This window comes from Amphiura filiformis, chromosome 14 (genome assembly GCF_039555335.1).
Source record: "Amphiura filiformis chromosome 14, Afil_fr2py, whole genome shotgun sequence".
Lineage (NCBI taxonomy): Eukaryota > Metazoa > Echinodermata > Ophiuroidea > Amphilepidida > Amphiuridae > Amphiura > Amphiura filiformis.
The window spans coordinates 24,097,412-24,120,134 of NC_092641.1; the positions used below are offsets into that span (position 1 = coordinate 24,097,412).

The 22,723-nt window shown below is 38.1% G+C and overlaps 1 protein-coding gene across 1 annotated transcript; it reads right to left on the reverse strand.

The window, feature by feature from the left end:
- Positions 1–6,930: 6,930 nt before the first annotated feature.
- On the reverse strand, positions 6,931–10,567 carry LOC140169295 (uncharacterized). Its single transcript, XM_072192551.1, has 4 exons — positions 10,502–10,567; positions 9,977–10,122; positions 8,881–9,007; positions 6,931–7,127 (listed from the first exon to the last, which is right to left on the reverse strand). The coding sequence occupies exons 1-4, from the start codon at positions 10,557–10,559 to the stop codon at positions 6,931–6,933; spliced, it is 528 nt and encodes a 175-aa protein (XP_072048652.1). The 5' UTR covers positions 10,560–10,567.
- Between the last annotated feature and the right edge of the window lie 12,156 nt (positions 10,568–22,723).

The following is a 22,723-nucleotide window of genomic DNA, read 5'->3' on the forward strand; positions in this document are numbered from 1 at the left end:
CAAAAACGTTGCTTACATTACCTGGTCAGGACAGTGAGAGTGCATAATGGCAATGCGGGTGAATAGTCACATACTGGTCCTCCCTATGCCAAAATTAACTTCGGCTAGACTAATTTCCCTAGTCCATCTAGAAAAGGACTCACTAGGGTAGTCATGCTAACGCACGTGGACTAAAGATAGACAAAATATTTAATTAATTGAAAACCACACACTCGGCTATTTCTAAAAGGTAATCAGGCTTTCCAAGTCAGTGCATTAAATTAGCATAATTCTATTTTATTCTAAACACACTTTCTAGAAACATTTCATTTTGGCATATAGAGGCCCTGCATGGTTTCGCATGGGTATTGGTCAACTAGCTTAGGTTGTCTCATGGGGTAGTCTCCTCCGCATTCCATTTACTGTTCTGTCAGTCCTAACATTCGTCGGTCCTAACAAACTACATCTGGGTCCGAGACTACGAATTGACGAATTGGATTGCGAGGAAAAGTCCGAACTTCCATTTTTATCGAGGAGTATTTTGAAGAGCCCAGGTGAAGAGGCGATGGCTTTTTACACTTCACACACAAATTTATACTCATAGTACCCCAAAGTTTATTTCAAAAATTAGAAGATCAGATTACCATAAAAATGTAACAATATATGTAATCTTTAGAGGGGGACTTTGGAACTTTTATATAGATATTTAACCATCTTTTTGGTCTTCATTAATTGTACTAAATTGAACAAAAAACAATTGGCGTACCCTAGATAAAATTAGAATAAATACTCTGTCTTCTAAACCAGATCAATTGTAACGCGATTAGGTACCACAAATCGTTATATATGATGTACTGTTAATATTCCTTTATACACCGGATGCAACAGTTTTTACACAAAAAAATCTTTGATTAATTTCCCTCCTCACTTGACTATTTCTGAAAAGAAATCGGGCTTCCCTAGCCCGTGCATTAATTTTCTAGAAACACTTTTAGAAACTTCTAAGTATAGCGTAATACGGTGTATGATAAAAAATTACTTCATTGAGGTGCTAAAAAATATCACGACCCCATGTCAACTACCAAGCTAATAACCCTTCAGACTATCGAATTGTAGCCTAACCGTAGTAGACCTAACGACGAGATAATGGGGATGTAGTCCCAATGGTGAGTAAGGCCTCGTATCCATAGGCTGTTCCCTTGTGGCGTATGCCCTTGTTCCGTGCCATGTGACCTGCCACACAGACAATGAACCGTAGCGGCCACTAAGCAAAACAAAGGTTCGTTGTCTGTGTGGCAGGTCACATGGGAAAAAGTAAACACGGTACAAGGTCACGCGTCAATGGGAAAGAGCACTGTGTATTGTGTATAGGCGGACAGTATCCATAGGCTGTTCCCTTGTGGCGTGTGCCCTTGTACCGTGTTCACTTGTTCCCATGTGACCTGCCACACAGACAACGAACCTTTGTTTTGCTTAGCGGCCACTAAGCAAAACAAAGGTTCGTTAGAGGGATGTCACCTTGGTCTGAGGGCGGACATTTTAAAAATGAATTTAGAAGAGCAGCAACGACATCACTTGCATTACATTCCAGATGTTAAATCTACATCATATGCAAAATTTGAGGAAATTCGCACGAGTCCGTTTTATTTTAGGGCCATTTGTCTATAACTGGTCTTTACATGTAGCCCTATGGAGAGAGTACCCGTTGAGGGCGCTATAACCCCCATTTTAGGAACAAAAATGTGATTTAAAAAAAACGGACTCATGCGAATTTTCTAAAATTTTCAGAGTATGTAGTTTGAACATGTAGAAATATAATCAAGTAGTTGCCCTACCTGCTCTTCTCCGAAAAAATAAAAAGTCCTATACCTCAATGATAATGAAACCTAGGTGTAATGTAGTCCCAACGGTGAGTTAAGGCCTCGTATCCATAGGCTGTTCCCTTGTGGCGTGTGCCCTTGTTCCGTGTTTACTTTTTCCCATGTGACCCGCCACACAGACAACGAACCTTTGTTTTGCTTAGTGGCCGCTACGGTTCGTTGTCTGTGTGGCAGGTCACATGGGAAAAAGTAAACACGGAACAAGGGCACACGCCACAAGGGAACAGCCTATGGATACGAGGCCTAAGGGATATAGTTCCAACGTTGCGCACGGTTGTTTGATGTGATAATTTATATAACAAAACATTATATAATTTTCAATTCTATACCTGGAAAATACTAACCGCTATCATACTAATATACGCATATATTTTTTAGTTATTTTAAATATAGGATCCCTTTCTTTATTAAATTTTTCATCTTTTTCTGCCTTTTTTTTTTTTTTTGGTAATTTTTATTCTATAAATTGTATATTTGTGTGCAAATTGAGGGCGCTATTTACATTTTAAGTTTAACTTCGCCCAATAATAATAATTATTTCTTCATTTCATTACAATTTTTTTTTAATTCCTTGCATTTTTCGGAATTTTTAATGTCATTATACAAGTGTTATACCCCTTGTAAAGATGCAAACAAGGTTTAAGATAAACAGCGCCATCCGTGTTCAACTTTGCTTTAAAATGAATACAGTTCTACATACCATCAAACAACCGTGTGCTTTAGGAAGATGTGCTTTAGGAAGATGTAGTCCCAACGGTGGTGTAGTCATAACGGAGAGTTAGGGGATGTAGTCCCAACGGTGGTGTAGTCATAACTGTGAGTTAGGGGGACGTAGTCCCAACGGTGGTGTAGTCATAACGGTGAGTTAGGGGGATGTAGTCCCAACGGTGGTGTAGTCATAACGGTGAGTTAGGGGGATGTAGTCCCAACGGTGGTGTAGTCATAACGGTGAGTTAGGGGGATGTAGTCCCAACGGTGGTGTAGTCATAACGGTGAGTTAGGGGGATGTAGTCCCAACGGTGGTGTAGTCATAACGGTGAGTTAGGGGGATGTAGTCCCAACGGTGAGTTATGGGATGTAGTCCCAATAGTGAGTTGGGAGATAGTCCCAACGGTGAGTTGGGGGGGGGGGATATAGTCATATACGTTTGTAATACCCACCATTAGGGTTTCTCTACCGGGTGTCGATTCCTTCCATCATGGTAATACTAGGCGTATTGTATAACAAAGATGGATTAACCTCTAAACTGTATCTATTGTTATACAATTATGCCTATATATTACTTTATGGTTAGGAATAATCGGGTGAGAAACCAAGTTGTATATTAACTTGTTAAAATATCGGTCAAAGTTGACCTTTGAGATTGGAATTTTGAACTTTTTACGTTTCAGGAAAGGGCAAAGGAGTCTAACGAACCGCTTTCGTTTAGGCTATAAGACGTCATCGACCTTTTAGTTTGTTCCCTAAGATCAATAGGCCGAGAGAACCAGAGACAAGACTGTACATCAATGTTTTTGCACCACTTTTTCTTTAATTTGCAATCACAAAATGTAATAATACGTATGTTCATATCGAAGGCTTAGAGCAAGAACTAGCTACCTCCACAATTACATATTACTCATTTCGGCAACAAATGGATGATTATTAATAATAATAAATAAGTGACCTTGGGGTATATGCATGGTGACTTAAACAGTTAGCATGGTTAGTTAGACGCAAGTAACCATACCAAAAAACGTTTCAAAACGTAAAAAGGGGCCAAAGTTTAAAAAATCTTTCCTGTGTGGCTTTTCACCCTTTTTTAAACTTGGTCCAAATTTATGAAAGTTTCTAAAGACCCACACGAAGTCATCTTTAGGCTACTTGTTTGTTTTCTTAGTTGTCAGTGTTCATTTTGTAGAGTAAATGAATTAATGTTCGTGCGTGATTGACGTTTTTCCGTAAAGACGTTATAATGTATTTTGATTTAAGCAAAAGTAGCAAATACTCACTTTGTTAAATTCTTCATCGGCTTGTGTGATTCTGCGCCTCATGTACAGATATAGGTTGACAGACAGTCAATTTGCTAAGTATATATAATACTCTACTACTCTTTATGAACACGCAATATAATAAGACATAAACCTTCAAATGTTTTTGATAATACATTATAGCCTATGCTTTCGAACAGTCTTAAACCTAATTGTTGCATGTAGAAATTAGGACTCGTTCTTCATGCTATTACTACTTTACTGAATGGGACCAAGTTTAAAAAAGGGTGAAAAGCCACACAGGAAAGATTTTTAAACTTTGGCCCCTTTTTACGTTTTGAAACGTTTTTTGGTAGATATTAATTCTTTTTTTGAGGTTATATTATCGGATCATCTTTGACAACCTTCGATTAAATGGAGGTTGCGAGGAGGGCGCGATGTTTGATTTCTTAATATATACTCATGTTGCCCTTCAGAATGGCTAAAAATCTTCAAGATATTCCAATATTTACTAAAGTTATGTAAAATTTGGTAAAATCTGTATGATTTATCGCACATAATTTCTGCGTAGCTTGTTGAATCATTTTCATAGTATTTTGGTGACAAAATGTGATAATTTTAGGAAATATAGAATGCTGGAACAAACAAATGAAACATTTTCCTGGAATGTGTAGACCATACTCTTTCTGTTCCTATTGATTTGGATACTGAAATAATTCTTAAAATGAAGCTGTTGGGTGATTTATGTTGGCGTTTCTAGGGTGTGTCATTATTGGCAAACATCTAGGGATATTGTTGAGAGGGCACTCGATTCACGAGATTTCTTTTGCAAGAACGCCAAAATAGCACGAATTTTGTTGGTTTGCGACTGAAGAGTGTCCGCACTATAGATTTCTACCATGCTAATTAGCTTGTGTCAGTGGGTTAGATGGTGGCCTCTTTTGAATCGTTAAGACAAGCCACGCGCCGTCTTATAATCTTATGTAAAACTCTGCTGGGTGTTTCGATCATGTATTATGCGTGTTTGGTCAAGTGAGGGTAATTTGTAAAGCATCAACTTGTGAACAAGTCATAGAGGGTTTGATCATGCTAATGATGTTGCCATTTTGGACGACTTCTGTTTAAAGGACGACGAGTGTTTAAAGCCCAAAATGAATGAATAAAATCGTGTATGAGATATTTGCGGGGATATTTGGATGCAATGGGCACTTCTGGGTTGGGTATAATAGATTTCTATCTATACAATTAAGTATGATATATTTTCGATGGAATATATATTTTCACTTGAAAATTTAGTAGTTTTCAGAATTGCAATTTCTGAATATTATATAAAAAGCACTAATAAGACTATAAATGTAAGAGTATGGGATCATTTTGAATGTTAATAAATGCGAAACGCCGGCGGTAGACACCTGCAAGATCAGGGATTGCCGCGATTCTTGCAGTAGCTTTTATGAATAGAATACAATAGTGGATACAATAGCGGATACAATAGCGGAACAATAGAGCTCTCTCGCGTTTTGCTAAATTTCACTTCTTCTTTTTCATGAACTAACCGTTATTTTTTAAACTTGTGGCAAAACTTCGACCGAAGTTTTTAATAATAATACCCCAAAGTCACTTACATTATAGAGTGCAGAATTAACAGTCCATTTGTTGCCGAAATGAGTAACATGTAATTGTGGACATAGCTAGTTCTTGCTCTAAGCCCTCGATATATAGTCATACAATTAAATCATTTAGTTAATGTCTGTGTATACACTGTAAACAATCTGTACTGTAATTTTATAGAAATTTTCGTTACCGAAACTCTTCCATACACATCTTTTGAAGAACTATTTATTACATATTATTATGTATGCAAAGTACGACATTATTACAGTATATCTTTACAAACAGTTTGCTACTGTGCAATATTCATGGAACGACCTTTTCTGCGGAGCTCGTATTTTAACAATATCCATACACAAATTCGGTATGATTGTAGCTTACCCTCATGATGCCGCGATTCGACGAGGGTCAGTCAAAAAGTTCTGCTGCAACTTTTACAATTGTAATTAGCGTTTGATAACTATAGCGATTTTTGAATGAAACCCTGCGACTCCTAGTATGACTTGCCCTTTACCGTTGCGACACTACGTACGCCGCGTTTTCGGTTGCCCGCTGCGATTTTCAGTTGTCCACTACGGCCTTCTGATCTTTCCGTTCAAGTGATTGACTTTGTCCGGGGCTTTGTCATGCTTCTCGACGTTTTCTGAAACTTACAATCAAACACTAGGATCCACAACATGCTCATCTATCAGGGCACATTTCTTTAACCTCAATACATTAGTACATTCATTAAGCGACCTTTGAAAATTTGGATACATAAACTCATACTCTGCAATTTGAGGTCAAATCTTGCACTCTGATTGTTTAATTGAGGTTATTGAACTATGGCATTAGGATGAGGCTATTGTGGTACACAGTGATATCACCATGAGCACCAAACTCTATTATAAGTCTAAAATGTGACCCGGCAGCACAAACGAGCCGTAAATTCCCTAAATTGTATTCTGTGTTACGGTGTAAAATGTGTACGAAGGTCGAATTCATCGATAACTTAAGCTGGCCCGACATCCGTCTTATTTGATAGTCAAAAACTAATCAATAATCCTATTGTTGAAGTGGATAATAAGCTTCTACCTTAGATGGCCGGCTGTAGAACTTTTAATAGCTCTGGTCTTTGTTTGCTTTTGCTAAATCCTGTTCAAGTGGTGGGTTACCAGACATTGTATTTTGTACAGGTATGCATAACCAACTATTAACAATGAGAGAACTTTCTTAAACCTCGTTGACTTGGGGATGATTTGAAATGACCGCCAATTATGACTGTTTGATATATATTGCCAGCAATGTGGAAAAAGAGACACATGTAAAAACGTTAAAAGCTATAATTTTGTTGAAGGAGCAAAGTTTAACAAACCATAACCCCGCTTCTGGATATCGATCGTTTGAAGTCAAATGATATACCATTTTTAAGTTTATGATGTTTATTTTTTAAACACGAAATAAAACAAAATTGACCGGGGAGGAATTTACGGCCCATTCGCCGTGGACGGTCACAAATAGTCGTTGAACCACTTGTGTCTGTGGGAGATGCGGGAAGAATCAGAGTCTGAGGAAGAATCCGACTGTGTTGTTTGAGGCACTAATTTGAATCTGAATTTGGAGTCTGTCCCATTCACTAGGTCGCTTTCTGACTCGTATGCATTTTGACGTATCTTCAGTTCTCCACTCTCGACAGCAAGAAAGTGCCCTGAAACAAAATGAACAATGTGATGTACAGACTTGACATTGTGTATGGAATATTTCTTTACGAAGTGCCAAGACTAGTCTGGAAGGGGTCTTCATAAACCGCACGGGCTAAATATTGATTGAGGTGTGTCTGGAGATGGTGTAAAATAATTGTTTGATAGAAAATGTGCTTTCCATGAGTTTACATTATGGTACTCATAATCTAGTGCATTTGCCTAAAATGGCGGATTTAAGGAGGCTGAATTTAAACTTTGTGAGGGACACAATTTCGGACTTCATGCAACATTTTTCTGTTATTATCAAGGTTATTGTGGGTTTGAGGTGATATTTCCTAAACTTCGTCAGCAATAGGCATTCGTCAGAGCTAATATGCACTTGCAATGTACCACGTTTTTGCAAATGGGGGAAGCTTAAAATATGGCTCTTAAAAGTGATACGTACTCAAAAAGTTTGAATGTCCCCCACTGGGGTCAAATGTTTTACACTTACGGTACAAAAACAACTGTGTGGATTACTGGTTGTCCAATGAACTCACACTGTTTATTTGTGTACAATAAGTTAATAACACGTGGCCCCAGGGGCTTTCTGAGTACGTTTAAAAGTCTTTTTTTCTAAAAGCTCCTCTCACATTCAAAACTTGTATAGTACAAGTGCATTTCAGTTCTGATCAACACTTATTGGTATTCAGCTTCAGCACATATCACCTCAAACTGCACTAAATTTGATAATATCAGAACAACGTTCAGAAATTCACAAATGTACCCCCTCCCCAATCGTTTTCAGTCTCCTTAAATCCGCTATTTTAGGCTAATTAACTACATTTTGAGCGCCATAATCGTGATAATGTAAACTAATGGAAAGCACAATATATTCTATTAAAAATTATTTGATACCATCTCCCGACACACCCCAACAAATATGTAACCCGTGCCGTTTATGCAGACCCCTTTCAGATTAGTATTAGCACTTCCTTAAGAAATATTCCATACTTATATCTGTATACTTTTATGATAAATATGGAGGAAGTAAGGAGGGAAATGTAGAAGAAGGAACAAATGATAAGGATGATGATGATGATGATGATGATGATGATGATGATGATGATGATGATCAGCATCATCATTAAGAGGTTACTGATACTGATGATAATGCTCCTGATAATTTTACATTGATCGATGCCGATGATGATGTTACAATGATGATGATGATGTTGTTCCTATTGCTGATGATGATGCTGCTAATTGTAGTGCTATTTATGATGGAGTTGTTGTTCATGATGATGATGATGATGATGATTTTCAATTAAGATGAAGATGATTGATTATGATAACAATAACATGATGATGATAACGATGATGCCGATGATGATGGTGATGATGATGATAATGATGCTGATGGTGATGATGATGATGCTGATAGCGATGATGGTGATGGTGATGGTGATGATGATGATGATGATGATGATGATAATGATGATGGTGATGATGATGATGTTCATGATGATGATGATGATGATGATGATGATGATAATGATGATGATATTGATGATAGTAATGATATGATGATGATGCTGATGATGATGGCATAATTGTGATAATGATGATGGTACTGCTGTTGCTGCTGTAGTCAAGTGTTGCTGTTACAAGTGCTGCTGTTGCTGCCTATGCTGCTGATGATGGCGGTGATACCTTTAAATTCCACAAACCGCTCCCTTCCCTTGGTGTAAATAGTGATTGATTCCCAATTTACATTACCTTGTATCGTAGACGATTCCAACAACATATCGCTGCCGTTGTCTATCCCACCCCACGGAAAATGCAGCAGGAAATATCGATTGTCGGGATCCAATAACCCATCACTTGTCAGGCCGTCTGTCTCGCCCTGTGATATTGAAAGAACCAAATAGATAAAATGTGTACATCCATATCAAAAGGATGTACTTGTCGGCAGCTACATGTGTCTCTTTTTACATAATAGCTGGGAATAAATACCAGACTCATCTCACGGTGGAGGTCACTTCAAATCATCCCCAAGTCGCCAAATGGTTTAGGAATACAGAGAACACTCCTAAACCACGTGACTTGGAGATGATTTGAAGTGACCTCCACTTGAGATCAGTTTGGTATCACTAGGAACCCTCACAGGCGAGAAAGTACATATTTTTGGCAAAAGGTCCGAGGCTATACGAGAAAGGGCGAGGTAGCCTATTATAAAAGGCGAGGAATGGCGAGGTTGAGATAATTAATGTCTTGCTCAGATCCCGGGCAAGTTCGGCGAGGAAAGGTGAGAAATGGGGAGGAAAGGCGCACAGATATTTTGTTTGGAATATATGTAGCACCCAATTAACACCCATTGTTATCATATGTTGACTCAATTGGCCATAACCAATTTTATTACACTCAGCCAGAGAGCCCAGGAAGGTTATAGAAACGTATAGAAAAGCGCAAGAAACAAAAATGCACTTTTTGCGCATGAGTTTGCAGGGATAACCTCGTTTTCGTAGGAAGATGGCGGATCCGTGCAAAGGGAGAATACCATTCATAAAATCCGACGTTTTGCGTGAGTATTTCCGTTCAAACTCCCGGGTTCAAACTATTAGCCTTGTATCTGGCTTTGATTACCTCTAGCGTTTCGGAGACGAAACACGTATTTGCCGCGCCACCGCAGAAATAGGCAAATTGTCGTTGCGCGGTTCTTACCGTTCAAACGATAGTCTTATTTATGGCTTTATTTTACTCTAATGTTTCATTGAGGCACTGACACACTGACATAAGGCTAAAACGGCAAAATTATCGTTGTGTTTGTCGTAATGGCAAAAGACACGCAATACATTGAGCCGTAGGTACTTACCAGTGCGACTTGATGGATGTTGTTTTGTGTCTTGATTTCCAACGCTTGGTTACTGCTCACGTTACATACCGTATACGGACTAACAAAATAATCCTCCCCTTCAATAGGCCAGCAAACAGGTATATAATAATTCAATTTAAAATGATCTGAATAATAACGGGAAAAATTCATTATGTTTATCATTTAGATTCTGATTCATATTCAGTTATATTGCAGGAAATATTGCAGATTATAAACAGGCATGAAATACATATAAAATGCACATAAATTACAAAGTACCACAGATTGAAACTAATTGCATGGCGATACCAGGCTAAATAGCATTGTTATCGAAATTCGGGATGTACTGGAACAGGGAAGATACAGAAACCAGTGGTGGCTCAAGACCTGATTGATTGATTGATTGATTGATTGATTGATTGATTGATTGATTGATTGATTGATCGATTGATTGATTGATTGCTCGATCGATCGATCGAGTGTTCGATCGATTGATCGATCGATTGATCGATCTCAAATACTTACATTCAGATGTCTCCTCATCCTGTGTATCCATGATAAGCCTGCCATCTGTGACTTTCATATACCTGGGCAATTGGGCTTCATGAGCTATCAGCATAGCAGGGGGGTCAGTATCCTGGAATTCCAATTGAGTACAACGGATTTCTATGATCTTGATGGCAACTGCTTTATCCTCTGTTATAAACGAACATATGAAATATAGAGATCAATGTGAAGTTGAATGGTAAATGACAGATAACAGCAAAAACAGCTCCCATATCTGTCCATAACTTTGGTCAGTGCAGCGAGTCAGGGGATTTCAAGTGGGTGATTATTGATTGGCAAGTGCTATATTTGGTCATAAGTGCAGTCCATCATTCAATGTTGAGGATATACTTTATCTATTGATTTTGCTGGAGTAGTTTCCTGTTCAGGTTTAAGTACTGCAAAGGTCGAATCATGTTTGCTGTGCAGCATAACTGCACTATGCATAGTCTAACCGTACTGTTCTCCAGCAGTTTGTTTGAGATACAAGTCCGGCCGGCACTAACATAACTAACAAGGTGCTCTTGAGAGACCAATATTAACCCTAACCTATCAAAACCATGAAAAGCCTCCTATATTCAGCACCGGACAGGTGTCCGTCCTCTAAAAGCGCTGGCTGTACTGTCTACGGCAGTTTTGTTTGATGGAACTTTACTTTACTTACTAAGTAAACAAAAACACAGCTGACTAGACACGAATTGATTGCAAATTATTTTACAATCATTTAATTGTATGCAATAAACATCTGACAATATAGTAAATAAAGCAAAAATAATGACAAATATTTACGTGTCACCATTTTCTCCAGAGAAGGGCATTTCAATTTATTTGATGATATAACTTACCATTAATATGCACTTCAACTGTAATCTTCATCTTGACGTCCATATCCCTACCCTTGTTAATGCTGGGCTGCACACCTGTACCATCTATTTGACGAATGATTGTCTGCAGAAATACAAGAAATATCACAAAATCACACTTTTTGAAAAGTTCTTCAAAATAGTTAATGAAGAATGTGTACCATTACTGGTGGATGGTCAAGATTACTGAGTTTTGGGGTATTTTTCACTGGGTTGCTGTCATTTACTCATCAAGGCGGTCCACCGTTATTATAAGGACTATGCTAATGATTTAAAGATTGACATGTAGAGAATAAACCATACTTGATTGACGGAAAGTACTAAATGTGTACCTATTACGGTTTCGTGACACCCCTCTTGCAAATGCGACTAAGCCAGGGCGGCCTGGTGAAGCAAAATGTGCATTGGAATAACACGGGAGTTTGGATATAGATGGTATATTTCTTTCTCATACAAATGTATGGTCCCCCGTTATTAAAGGGTTGAAAATTCATATATTTTCAAAAGAATAAGTAATTGAAACAAAGAGAAAGTACTAAAATCATAGCTTTTATACTTTTTGATATATGACGCTCACTAGTTCAGCTCGTATATCTACAACACAGCGCTACCAGTAGGGTTCAATTGCCTATTGTGAGTGCCCCTGTGTTGTGTGCATACATGTTGTTAACAATAACTGCATGATGATTTGTCCAATTTTTCGCAATTGTTACAAGAATGGGGGCGCCATTATTTATCCTTAGCCCTGGGTGCCACAACCCTACGACACTGCGATAAATTGTTGAGAGTCACTCACGCTTTAATTCCGAAGTCCCGTGGTCCCATAGCCAATTGAAACTATTTTTTATAATGTTATGAATTTACATATTATGTAAATATGAATTTACATATTATGTAAATTCGTAACAAATCAGCGATCGATATTGTCACCAGACGGTTTAAGACTTCAAGTGACGAAGGAACACAAGCCGGTCCGCAGTTGGGACCAAAAGTCATCATCATGTACGGCAATCTGTCTATATATAAACAGCAATAGCCTCGATACAAGAACATCAAATTAACGCGTTCACGTACGGAAATCTAATCCTGTCTATTATGTACTCACCATGCTGAAAGTGTTGGCGATATCTCGCGCAAAGATGCGCAATGCTTCTTCTAGTGTGGCAGTTCGTACGTCAGTCGGACCAATTGCAATGATGACGTCACTCTCTCTGTGGAAAATATAAAGCAAAGGTTAACACGAGCGTATCAATGACATTATTAAGCAGTATAGACCTAATTAATATTATTGTGATTAACAAAGAAGATATTGCGTATGTATCTGAAAGGATGGACTTACTCTAATTTAGCCTGCTCTGCAAGACTTCCTTGTTCCACCGTGAGTATCATCTGTCCCTTTCTGTTCTTGTTAAGTATTGGTTGTATACGCATGCCCATTGGAACCATTTGTGTATCGCCCTCAGTTGGATGAGATATGTAAACACTATTATCTTTTGACGATTCCTGTGCAGAAACGCATAGGTTGCGACGGTTAATAGTCAGTCAGTCGTATTGGGAATGAGTGACTTAACTAAGGGGATGGGTGGGATCCCCCAGTTTCATGTTTATTCACCTCTCTTATGCCTGATCAATATAGCTAAGTAAAATGATATTTTTGTGATAGGGTCCTAGGGTCCTATAGGGTCCTATGTGCATTTTACCCTAACGGTTTACTAGAACGTTTTGACGAGTGTGTGGAGTATGGAGCAGCCGACCGTTTGACAGTTAACCGGCCAAAGGGGTCGTATGTGTGATTTCGGATGATTACGCACAGTGGCGTGCCTGGACTTTTTTTATAGGGGGGGTTGCAAATACAACAATTAGCTCAGTGAACATTAGTTCGGCTTTCAATTCCCAAAAGGTTAACATTTATTTAAGCTCCCCAAAAATACTTGCAACGGGCCTGGATACTTTATTTGATAAATTAAAATTATACAGGTTGTATAAAAAGTCTATAAAAATAATATTATTGGTACCCATCATACAGGCCTCCAAAAACCGCGGGAACGCGGGAACGGCGTTTCCAGAAAGGTCACAGAGGTCACAGAAAAAAAAAATTGCAAAAAAAAAAAAAAAAAAATGTTTTTTTTTCCAAAGTTTTCGGCGACCTTGGAGAACCACTGGACCTATTATGAAACTTCAGGATCATTCACAGTTAATTTAAAAAAAAGAAAAAAAAATCAGAAAAAAATTACAGTTTGTTATCCTGTATATGCAAACCATTAAAGCCATATTATTGTCACAAACCCCTCACGGAAATATCCTGCGCCTCCTCGAGCCACTTCCGGTCCTGCTGGGACTCGAACCCACGACCCTGGGTTTAAGAGGCGAGCGCGCTAGCGTATAGACCAAAAGAGGACTTCCCCGTCAGGTCTATAACACTAACGCACTTATACCTCCGTGACATGCTCCCCCTCCTCGTAAGGCGCGTCCTCGCGCCTTACTTCCTCTGTTTAAACTGGTCGTCCTTGATACAAGGCATACTCGGCCAGACTGGTCGTCCTTGATACAATGCATACTCGGCCAGCCATTTTTATGAACGCCTAACCCTTTCCGATGGGTGATCCCCCTGGTGTTAAGAAATACCAGGGACCACCGCTGCCACCATTTATGTCACAAACCCCTCACGGAAATATCCTGCGCCTCCTCGAGCCACTTCCGGTCCTGCCGGGACTCGAACCCACGACCCTGGGTTTAAGAGGCGAGCGCGCTAGCGTATAGACCAAAAGAGGACTTCCCCGTCAGGTCTATAACACTAACGCACTTATACCTCCGTGACATTATAACATTTGCTGAGGAAGACGCCCTCACTGAATTTTTAAAATTCCTTTTTTTACACGATTAAATTGTACTTTATTAAACCAATATACCCTGCAAAAATCAAGACTCTAGGTGCTGTAGTTTTGTCAAAATCCGAGATTTTGAATAAAACGCCGGAATCCGCGCTTTATTATTACGATGGAATTATTAGTCGAACGCATACACGATGTTCATAGCACACAGTACGTACGGCGTGCGGGACGGTGATATACACAACAAAGGGTCGTACCACAACATGACCGAAGGAGTGGTACGTATTGGCGACATGTGCGCTGGTAGTAAATTCCAATTTTCTTTGCTTTGCCGTAGTTGTTCGGCTCCAAATTAAAAGGGGATATATCTGACAGTAAAAGCTAACATTTTATGGCAAAGAAATGCTAATCTATTTTGTTTGAAAATGTTATAATATGGCTTTAACTAATGTTTATTTCTTCATCTATCACATAATATAGATGCATTGGTTTTCCATGCATTCATAATATGTCATAGATGAAGAGGTAAACATAAGTTAATGGTTTGCATATTAAGGATAACAAACTGTAATTTTTTCGTCATTTTTTTCCATTTTTTTTTTCAAATTATCTGTGAATAATCCTAACCCTTCAGAATAGGTCCAGTGGTTCTTCAAAGTTGCAAAATACTTCTAAAAAATGTTAAAAATAAATAAAAAATTGTTTTGAGTTTTGACAGTAATACTTTGAAATTTTAAGTTGTGTTTTTTTGTGAAAAAGGATGTAAACTTTTATAGGAAACAATTCCAAATTAAGGCTCAGATTGCACGAGAGAGCATCTAAACCCTGAGAGCTTCCAGGGCCCTTAAGCGGGCCCTGGACCCCGGCCGTTAGGATTTCGCGCTTCGCGCTCGTGATGTCCGCTACGCGCACATAGGCCTATTTCAGTTATTTCACAGAAAATTTTCAGCACTTGTCATTAAGTTCCCAGACAGCAGAAATTTTCTGGAGGCCTGCCCATCAATAGTGATATTTATTGAAAAGTCCGCCTCTTCCAAATGCAACTTTGGATACTCTTCAAATATCCAGAATGTGTAGTTCATGACTTGTTATAGAATTAATCTTATTATTTGGATCTTATGTTGAATTTTGATGAAAACTGATTTTGACATTTAAATTGTAAGTTTTCATATTTTCAAAAAATGTCACTTACGATGGTCTTGCTCTCTTGCTTACGATTTTTAGATATCGTTATTACTATTAAGTTTCGGCGTAATAAACAAAATACGACTTTGAAACTTACAACGACGCTAGCTGTTCAAATACATTGGTGTTGAGTCACCAAATTTTGAAATTTTAAATTACTCAATTGGCCTGGATATTAACAATCCAAGCAACTTGGCCTGAATTTTTCAAACATTTCTGTTTACTCCATTGTCACTCAAATATTTTATTTAGAAAGTTCCTTTTAATGAAATTGTACTTTAATTAAACAGACATATAACATACCGTAAAACCTCGATAGTAAGCATATGTGCTTACTATCGAGCGCTTTTAAAACATGCAAACATGCTAGCCCCACCCATAAAAGTGTAAAATGTTTTGAGCAAATCATTATAGTTATATACGAACACAAGTAAACTTGCAAATATGTGTGTTAACCCCATTAGCTCAGTTGGTAAAGCGCTGAACTTTGGTACAATTTCATGCTTTCAAAAGTGCTCATATTCTAAATATCGAGTTTTTACGGTATACGGGGACGCGCCGCACATTTGGTATATGGATGGGTCCGTTTTTCAAAATTTTCTCAATTTTTTTGAAAAATAGCCCAATTTGACCTCAATCCAGCCAAAATTTTCGAAATTTGCATGAAATTTTGTAAAAACTAAGACAATTTGGGTTAAATTCGACTGAAAATTTTGACTTTTGGTATATCGATGGGTCCATATTTCTTGAAAAATTGGAATATTGATGGGTCAGCTTTCACTTCTCGGATTGGTGTATATATCTCAAAACCCTTTGCAAATAGATGCGCAAATCGTCAATGCGCACCTCTGACTGGACAAGTGCGTAGTGATGTTCAGCGTTTGAAATAAGGCGCGTCCTTGCGTCAAATACCCGCGACAGTAGGCGCAGACCCGCAAATTTCCTACGGTACGAGTCCGCATAACCCGTAAAAATTGAACCAAACAAAGAGCAGAAAATTCTAGTTTTGTTGTTCCACTGGAAAATCTGGTTAACATAATACGTCCAGCTCCGTGAGTACACTTTCATTTTAGTTTCTCATCAAGTTTTCAACCCGGGTTTTCAATTTTCTACAATCTACATACCGTGATCGCCGTAGCTAATTCTAGTTATTGTTTCTATAGTCTACACCAACATTTTTAAATGTTGGGGTAGACTACTTCATAGTAGTCGGACCCTTGAAAATTAGAACTTTCAAAGGCAATGGTCCGGAGGACCCTTAGTTTTTTTCTTATTTCAAAGCCTGGTGATGTTGTGCGCACCGACGATGACGTAGTCTCGTTTATCAATCACAAAGGCTTTCGGGAGTCACCGAAATGGCCTATTACCAACGAGCGAGTGGCAAATTCGAGTCCTGTCAATTGTATCATGATTTCTTACCTGTGTATTAATGCTGACATTTGCCATGTCCGACGTCATATCGCCAGCTCCGATGTCGACTGTATCTCCAATATCTTCGGCCACACGTCGAGCAGTCACTTTATTCATGTCCATATTCCTATGGTCACCAGTTTCGATATCATCGGCGACTTCATTGACCGCTCCATCCACCACCTTAACCGCGTCATCGATTCGCCCATCCGCGTCCGTGTATTCGTCTTCGAATAAGACCGCCTCATCCTCATCATCATCATCCTCATCAAAATTGATCACTAGTTCACAATCTGACGAGTTGAACCCATCACCTTCACTGCTGTTCTGCCTGGAAGACCCTGTAGAATTGCGTGTATCTGTTACCTGCGCTGAGGAGTTCTTGTTCTGCTGTGCTGGGTTTTGGCGAGCAATTGAACCTACGCTTTGACTGCCTTCGAGATCGAGATTACATTGGTCGACTATAGGACCGATTTTATCTGACACGGATTTTTGCTCCAAATGCCGCTCATTTTTCTGCTCAGAATCGGGTGACGAATCTCCAATATTCATTTTAAAATCGAGTTTTTGAAATCGTTTAAGGAAATTGTTAACCCTTAGGAAGCCTGCAAATTATTAGCCCTTTTGTACAAAAGTCACAAGTCTGCAATGAAAATGGAAGCACTCTATAGAAGTGGTCGGACTGGTAGATATATTAAATTGTCAACTCCACGCTCCTGAGGCAAACATACAACGTGCGCGTATTGCGGAAACCAGCTTAAGTCCCGAATATGATGCCCGTGCTGGCAGTAGGCGAGTTTCAGCAATTATTGTCCGTCAATGTAATCATCAACAGGCATCTAGTAAGTCTATAGAATTCTTAAAAGTCTTAAACATACATCGATCTTTACACAAGTATATAGCTAGAAGCACTGTGCTAGAAGGAATCTGTTCTATAATGAAAGACAAAGATAAGAAGACTAGTTTGCGTCTGACGTCACTGTCAATCAAATTCTCTACGATCCTTGATTGGCTAATAGCGCGTATAAGGAAGGTCGATTCATCTGGCTGGTGCCGATCGGAGAAAAGGAATAGCAGTGAATGGCGAAAAATACGAACTCTTACAAGGCAAAAAGCAACTTTTCTAGGCATTGTGGACATGGTGCCTTCGCCAAAGAAAGTTTCCTACTATTAAGACCTAACTTTTGACATGGTTTGTATGTTTGCTGGTGCAAAATTAACAATAAGGCGCCCGGTTTTACCGCCGTGTTCAGCAACTCATATCATCACGACACTTGTAAACAAACCGTGCTCGGAGTTTGATTGACAGATGACGTCAGATGCAAACTAATCTTTTTATCTTTGTCTATCATTATAGCTAGAAGCACTGTCCTAGAAGGAATCTGTTCTATTTGATGTATCTAATATATCTAAACCTATTAAACCGGATCTAATTTAAGGTGGGTGGGGTAGCAGGAGCTTAAACATCAGTGCCTACTTCCTAATATTAATACGTTGATCTTATAATCGCACATTTCGATATACTTCGTCTTGAGTTCAGGCCAATAACATGTTTTAGACGTTGCTCCTCTTGAGAAAAATCATGTACGTGGGGCAGAAATGACACCCCTAAAGCAACCCTCGGTATCTCCTTTACTGAACTTACTGTTCCTCTTGTGCGTCAGCTTTATTTATCCCAATATTTGAGTACCAATGCCGCTATGGCATGCACACCTCAGACCTGCCTTAATGATAAGTAATTCCAAACATATGATGCTTATCAATTTTGTGAAAGTTTCTATCACGTCCCTGGTATAAACACACAAACGTTACTTACATTACCTGGTCAGGACAGTGAGAGTACATGGCAATGCTAGTCGACATTAATAGGTAAATTTTCACGGGAAAATTTTCTGGACACGTGACCAATGCGTATCAATGTGAGTGTAACCTCGAGCCTGATCTCTGACCCCCGGCGGTGACCTCGCTATTCAAGTCTTAATAATTTTGAATTGGAATAGTATTTTTGACCGCAATTTTGATAGAAATTTGTGCATTGCAAATTTTATTAAAGATTATGTTATCTTAATTTCTTCACAATATCATCAAAACGTAATTTCAAAAATATCTATCTACGGAAAAAATATTTATCTACGGAAACTCTTACCATAATATTATTGACTTGCGACAAGTAACTTAATTTTGCAAGAAGGAATTCTTCCTATTCAAATACATTGGACGAACACCCGCTGTGCTCGGGGTCACATTCCATAATGCTAATATGTCTGCGCCCATGGGTGTCACGTGTCCAGAAAATTTTCCCGTGAAAATTTACCTATTAATTCTGACTGAATGCCGGGTGCCATAGTCACAAACTACTCCTCCCTATGCCAAAATTAACTTCGGCCAGACCAATTTTCCTAGTCCATCTAGAAAAGGACCCACTAGATTAAACAACAACGTGGATGGTCATGGTAACGCACGTAGACTATTAAAAGATGGAAAAAATATTTAATTGAAAACCCTCACACTCGGCTATTTCTAAAAGGTAATCAGGCTTTCCAAGCCAGTGCATTAAATTAGCATTACTCTATTTTATTCTAAACACACTTTCTAGAAACATTTCATTTTGGCATATAGAGGCCCTGCATGGTTTCGCATGGGTATTGGTCAACTAGCTTAGGTTGTCTCATGGGGTAGTCTCCTCCGCATTCCATTTACTATTCTGTCAGTCCTAACATTCGTCGGTCCTAACAAACCACATCTGGGTCCGAGACGACGAATTGGATTGCGAGGAAAAGTCCGAACTTCCATTTTTATCGAGGAGTATTTTGAAGAGCCCAGGTGAAGAGGCGATGGATTTTTACACTTCACACAAAAATTTATACTCATAGTACCCCAAAGTTTATTTCAAAAATTAGAAGATCAGATTACCATAAAAATGTAACAATATAATGTAATCTTTAGAGGGGGACTTTGGAACTTTTATATAGATATTTAACCATCTTTTTGGTCTTCATTAATTGTACTAAAATGAACAAAAACAATTGGCGTACCCTAGATAAAATTAGAATAAATACTCTATAAATAAATACATATCATAAATATGTCTTCTAAACCAGATCAATTGTAACGCGATTAGGTACCACAAATCGTTATATATGATGTACTGCTAATATTCCTTTATACACCGGATGCAACAGTTTTTACACACACAAAAAATCTTTGATTAAATTCCCTCCTCACTTGACTATTTCTGAAAAGAAATCGGGCTTCCCTAGCCTGTGCATTAATTTTCTAGAAACACTTTTAGAAACTTCTAAGTATAGCGTAATACGGTGTATGATAAAAAAAATACTTCATTGAGGTGCTTAAAAAATATCACGACCCCATGTCAACTACCAAGCTAATAACCCTTCAGACTATCGAATTGTAGCCTAACCGTAGTAGACCTAACGACGAGATAAGGGGGGATGTAGTCCCAATGGTGAGTTAGGCCCTGTATCCATAGGCTGTTCCCTTGTGTCGTGTGCCCTTGTTCCGTGTTCACTTGTTCCCATGTGACCTGCCACACAGACAACGAACCTTTGTTTTGCTTAGTGGCCGTAGCGACCACTAAGCAAAACAAAGGTTCGTAAGAGGGATGTAGTCCCAACGGTGAGTTAAGGGGATGTAGTTCCAACGTTGCGCACGGTTGTTTGATGTGATAATTTATAAATTTTTCTAACAAAACATATAATTTTCAATTCTAGACCTGGAAAATACTAACCGCTATCATACTAATATACGCATATATTTTTTAGCTATTTTAAATATAGGATTCCTTTCTTTATTAAAATTTCCATCTTTTTCTGCCTTTTTGGGGGGTAATTTTTATTCTATAAATTGTATATTTGTGTGCAAATTGAGGGCGCTATTTACATGTATTTTAAGTTTAACTTCGCCCAATAATAATAACTATTTCTTCATTTCATTACAATTTTTTTTAATTCCTTGCATTTTTCGGAATTTTTAATGTCATTATACAAGTGTTATACCCCTTGTAAAGATGCAAACAAGGTTTAAGATAAACAGCGCCATCCGTGTTCAACTTTGCTTTAAAATGAATACAGTTCTACATACCATCAAACAACCGTGTGCTTTAGGAAGATGTGCTTTAGGAAGATGTAGTCCCAACGGTGGTGTAGTCATAACGGAGAGTTAGGGATGTAGTCCCAACGGTGGTGTAGTCATAACTGTGAGTTAGGGGACGTAGTCCCAACGGTGAATGTAGTCATAACGGTGAGTTAGGGGATGTAGTCCCAACGGTGGTGTAGTCATAACGGTGAGTTAGGGGGATGTAGTCCCAACGGTGGTGTAGTCATAACGGTGAGTTAGGGGGATGTAGTCCCAACGGTGAGTTAGGGAATGTAGTCCCAACGGTGAGTTAGGGGGATGTAGTCCCAACGGTGAGTTAGGGGATGTAGTCCCAATAGTGAGTTGGGAGATAGTCCCAACGGTGAGTTGGGGGGGGGGATATAGTCATATACGTTTGTAATACCCACCATTAGGGTTTCTCTACCGGGTGTCGATTCCTTCCATCAAGGTAATACTAGGCGTATTGTATAACAAAGATGGATTAACCTCTAAACTGTATCTATTGTTATACAATTATGCCTATATATTACTTTATGGTTAGGATATCGGGTGAGAAACCAAGGTGTATATTAACTTGTTAAAATATCGGTCAAAGTTGACCTTTGAGATTGGAATTTTGAACTTTTTACGTTTCAGGAAAGGGCAAAGGAGTCTAACGAACCGCTTTCGTTTAGGCTATAAGACGTCATCGACCTTTTAGTTTGTTCCCTAAGATCAATAGGCCGAGAGAACCAGAGACAAGGCTGTACATCAATGTTTTTGCACCACTTTTTCTTTAATTTGCAATCACAAAATGTAATAATACGTAGCCTATGTTCATAATAGTCATACAATTAAATCATTTAATTTAAATGTCTGTGTATACACTGTAAACAATCTGTGCTGTAATTTTATAGAAATTTCCGTTGCCGAAACTCTTCCGTACACATCTTTTGTAGAACTATTAATATTTATTACATATTATTATTATGTATGCAAAGTACAGCATTATTACAGAATATCTTTACAAACAGTTTGCTACTGTGCAATATTCATAGAACGACCTTTTCTGCGGAGTTCGTATTTTAACAATATCCATACACAAATTCGGTGTGATTGTAGCTTACCCTCATGATGCCGCGATTCGACGAGGGTCAGTCAAAAAGTTCTGCTTCAACTTTTACAATTGTAATTACCCAGCAAACACAAAAACGTTTTAAATAAGTTATATTTTGGCTTTTGGTATAGATAAAAACGTTTTAATAACATTAAAATGTCGGGTTATATAAAGGTCATGATAACGTTTTAAAACGTTTTGTATGAAAACACACTACAACAATATTTTTAAATGTTTTCAAAACATGTTATTGTAAACTATTTTTGCAAACATTTTTGCCAAATATTGTGTCAATACTTAAATAACATTATGTTAAAATGTTTGAACCCAGCAAACACAAAATGTTCTTAAAATGTTTTTTTCAAAACCTTTTAATAACATTTAAATGTCGGGTTATATAAAGGTCATGAAAACGTTTTTAAAACGTTATTGAAAATATTTTGGGCAAACATTTTTCGTAAAATATTTTTTCAACCCCAAAATAACATTCTGTTTAGAATGTTTTGTATCAAGTTTTCAAGAATGTTTTTGTAATGTTATTAAAACGTTTTTATACCCTTTATATAACCCGACATTTAAACGTTTTCTGTAAAACATTTTTGTTTGCTGAGCAGTAGATTATCAAAAATGTTTTTAACGTTATGAAAACGTTTTATACTCTTAATATACCCTTTATATAACCCGACATTTAAACATTTTC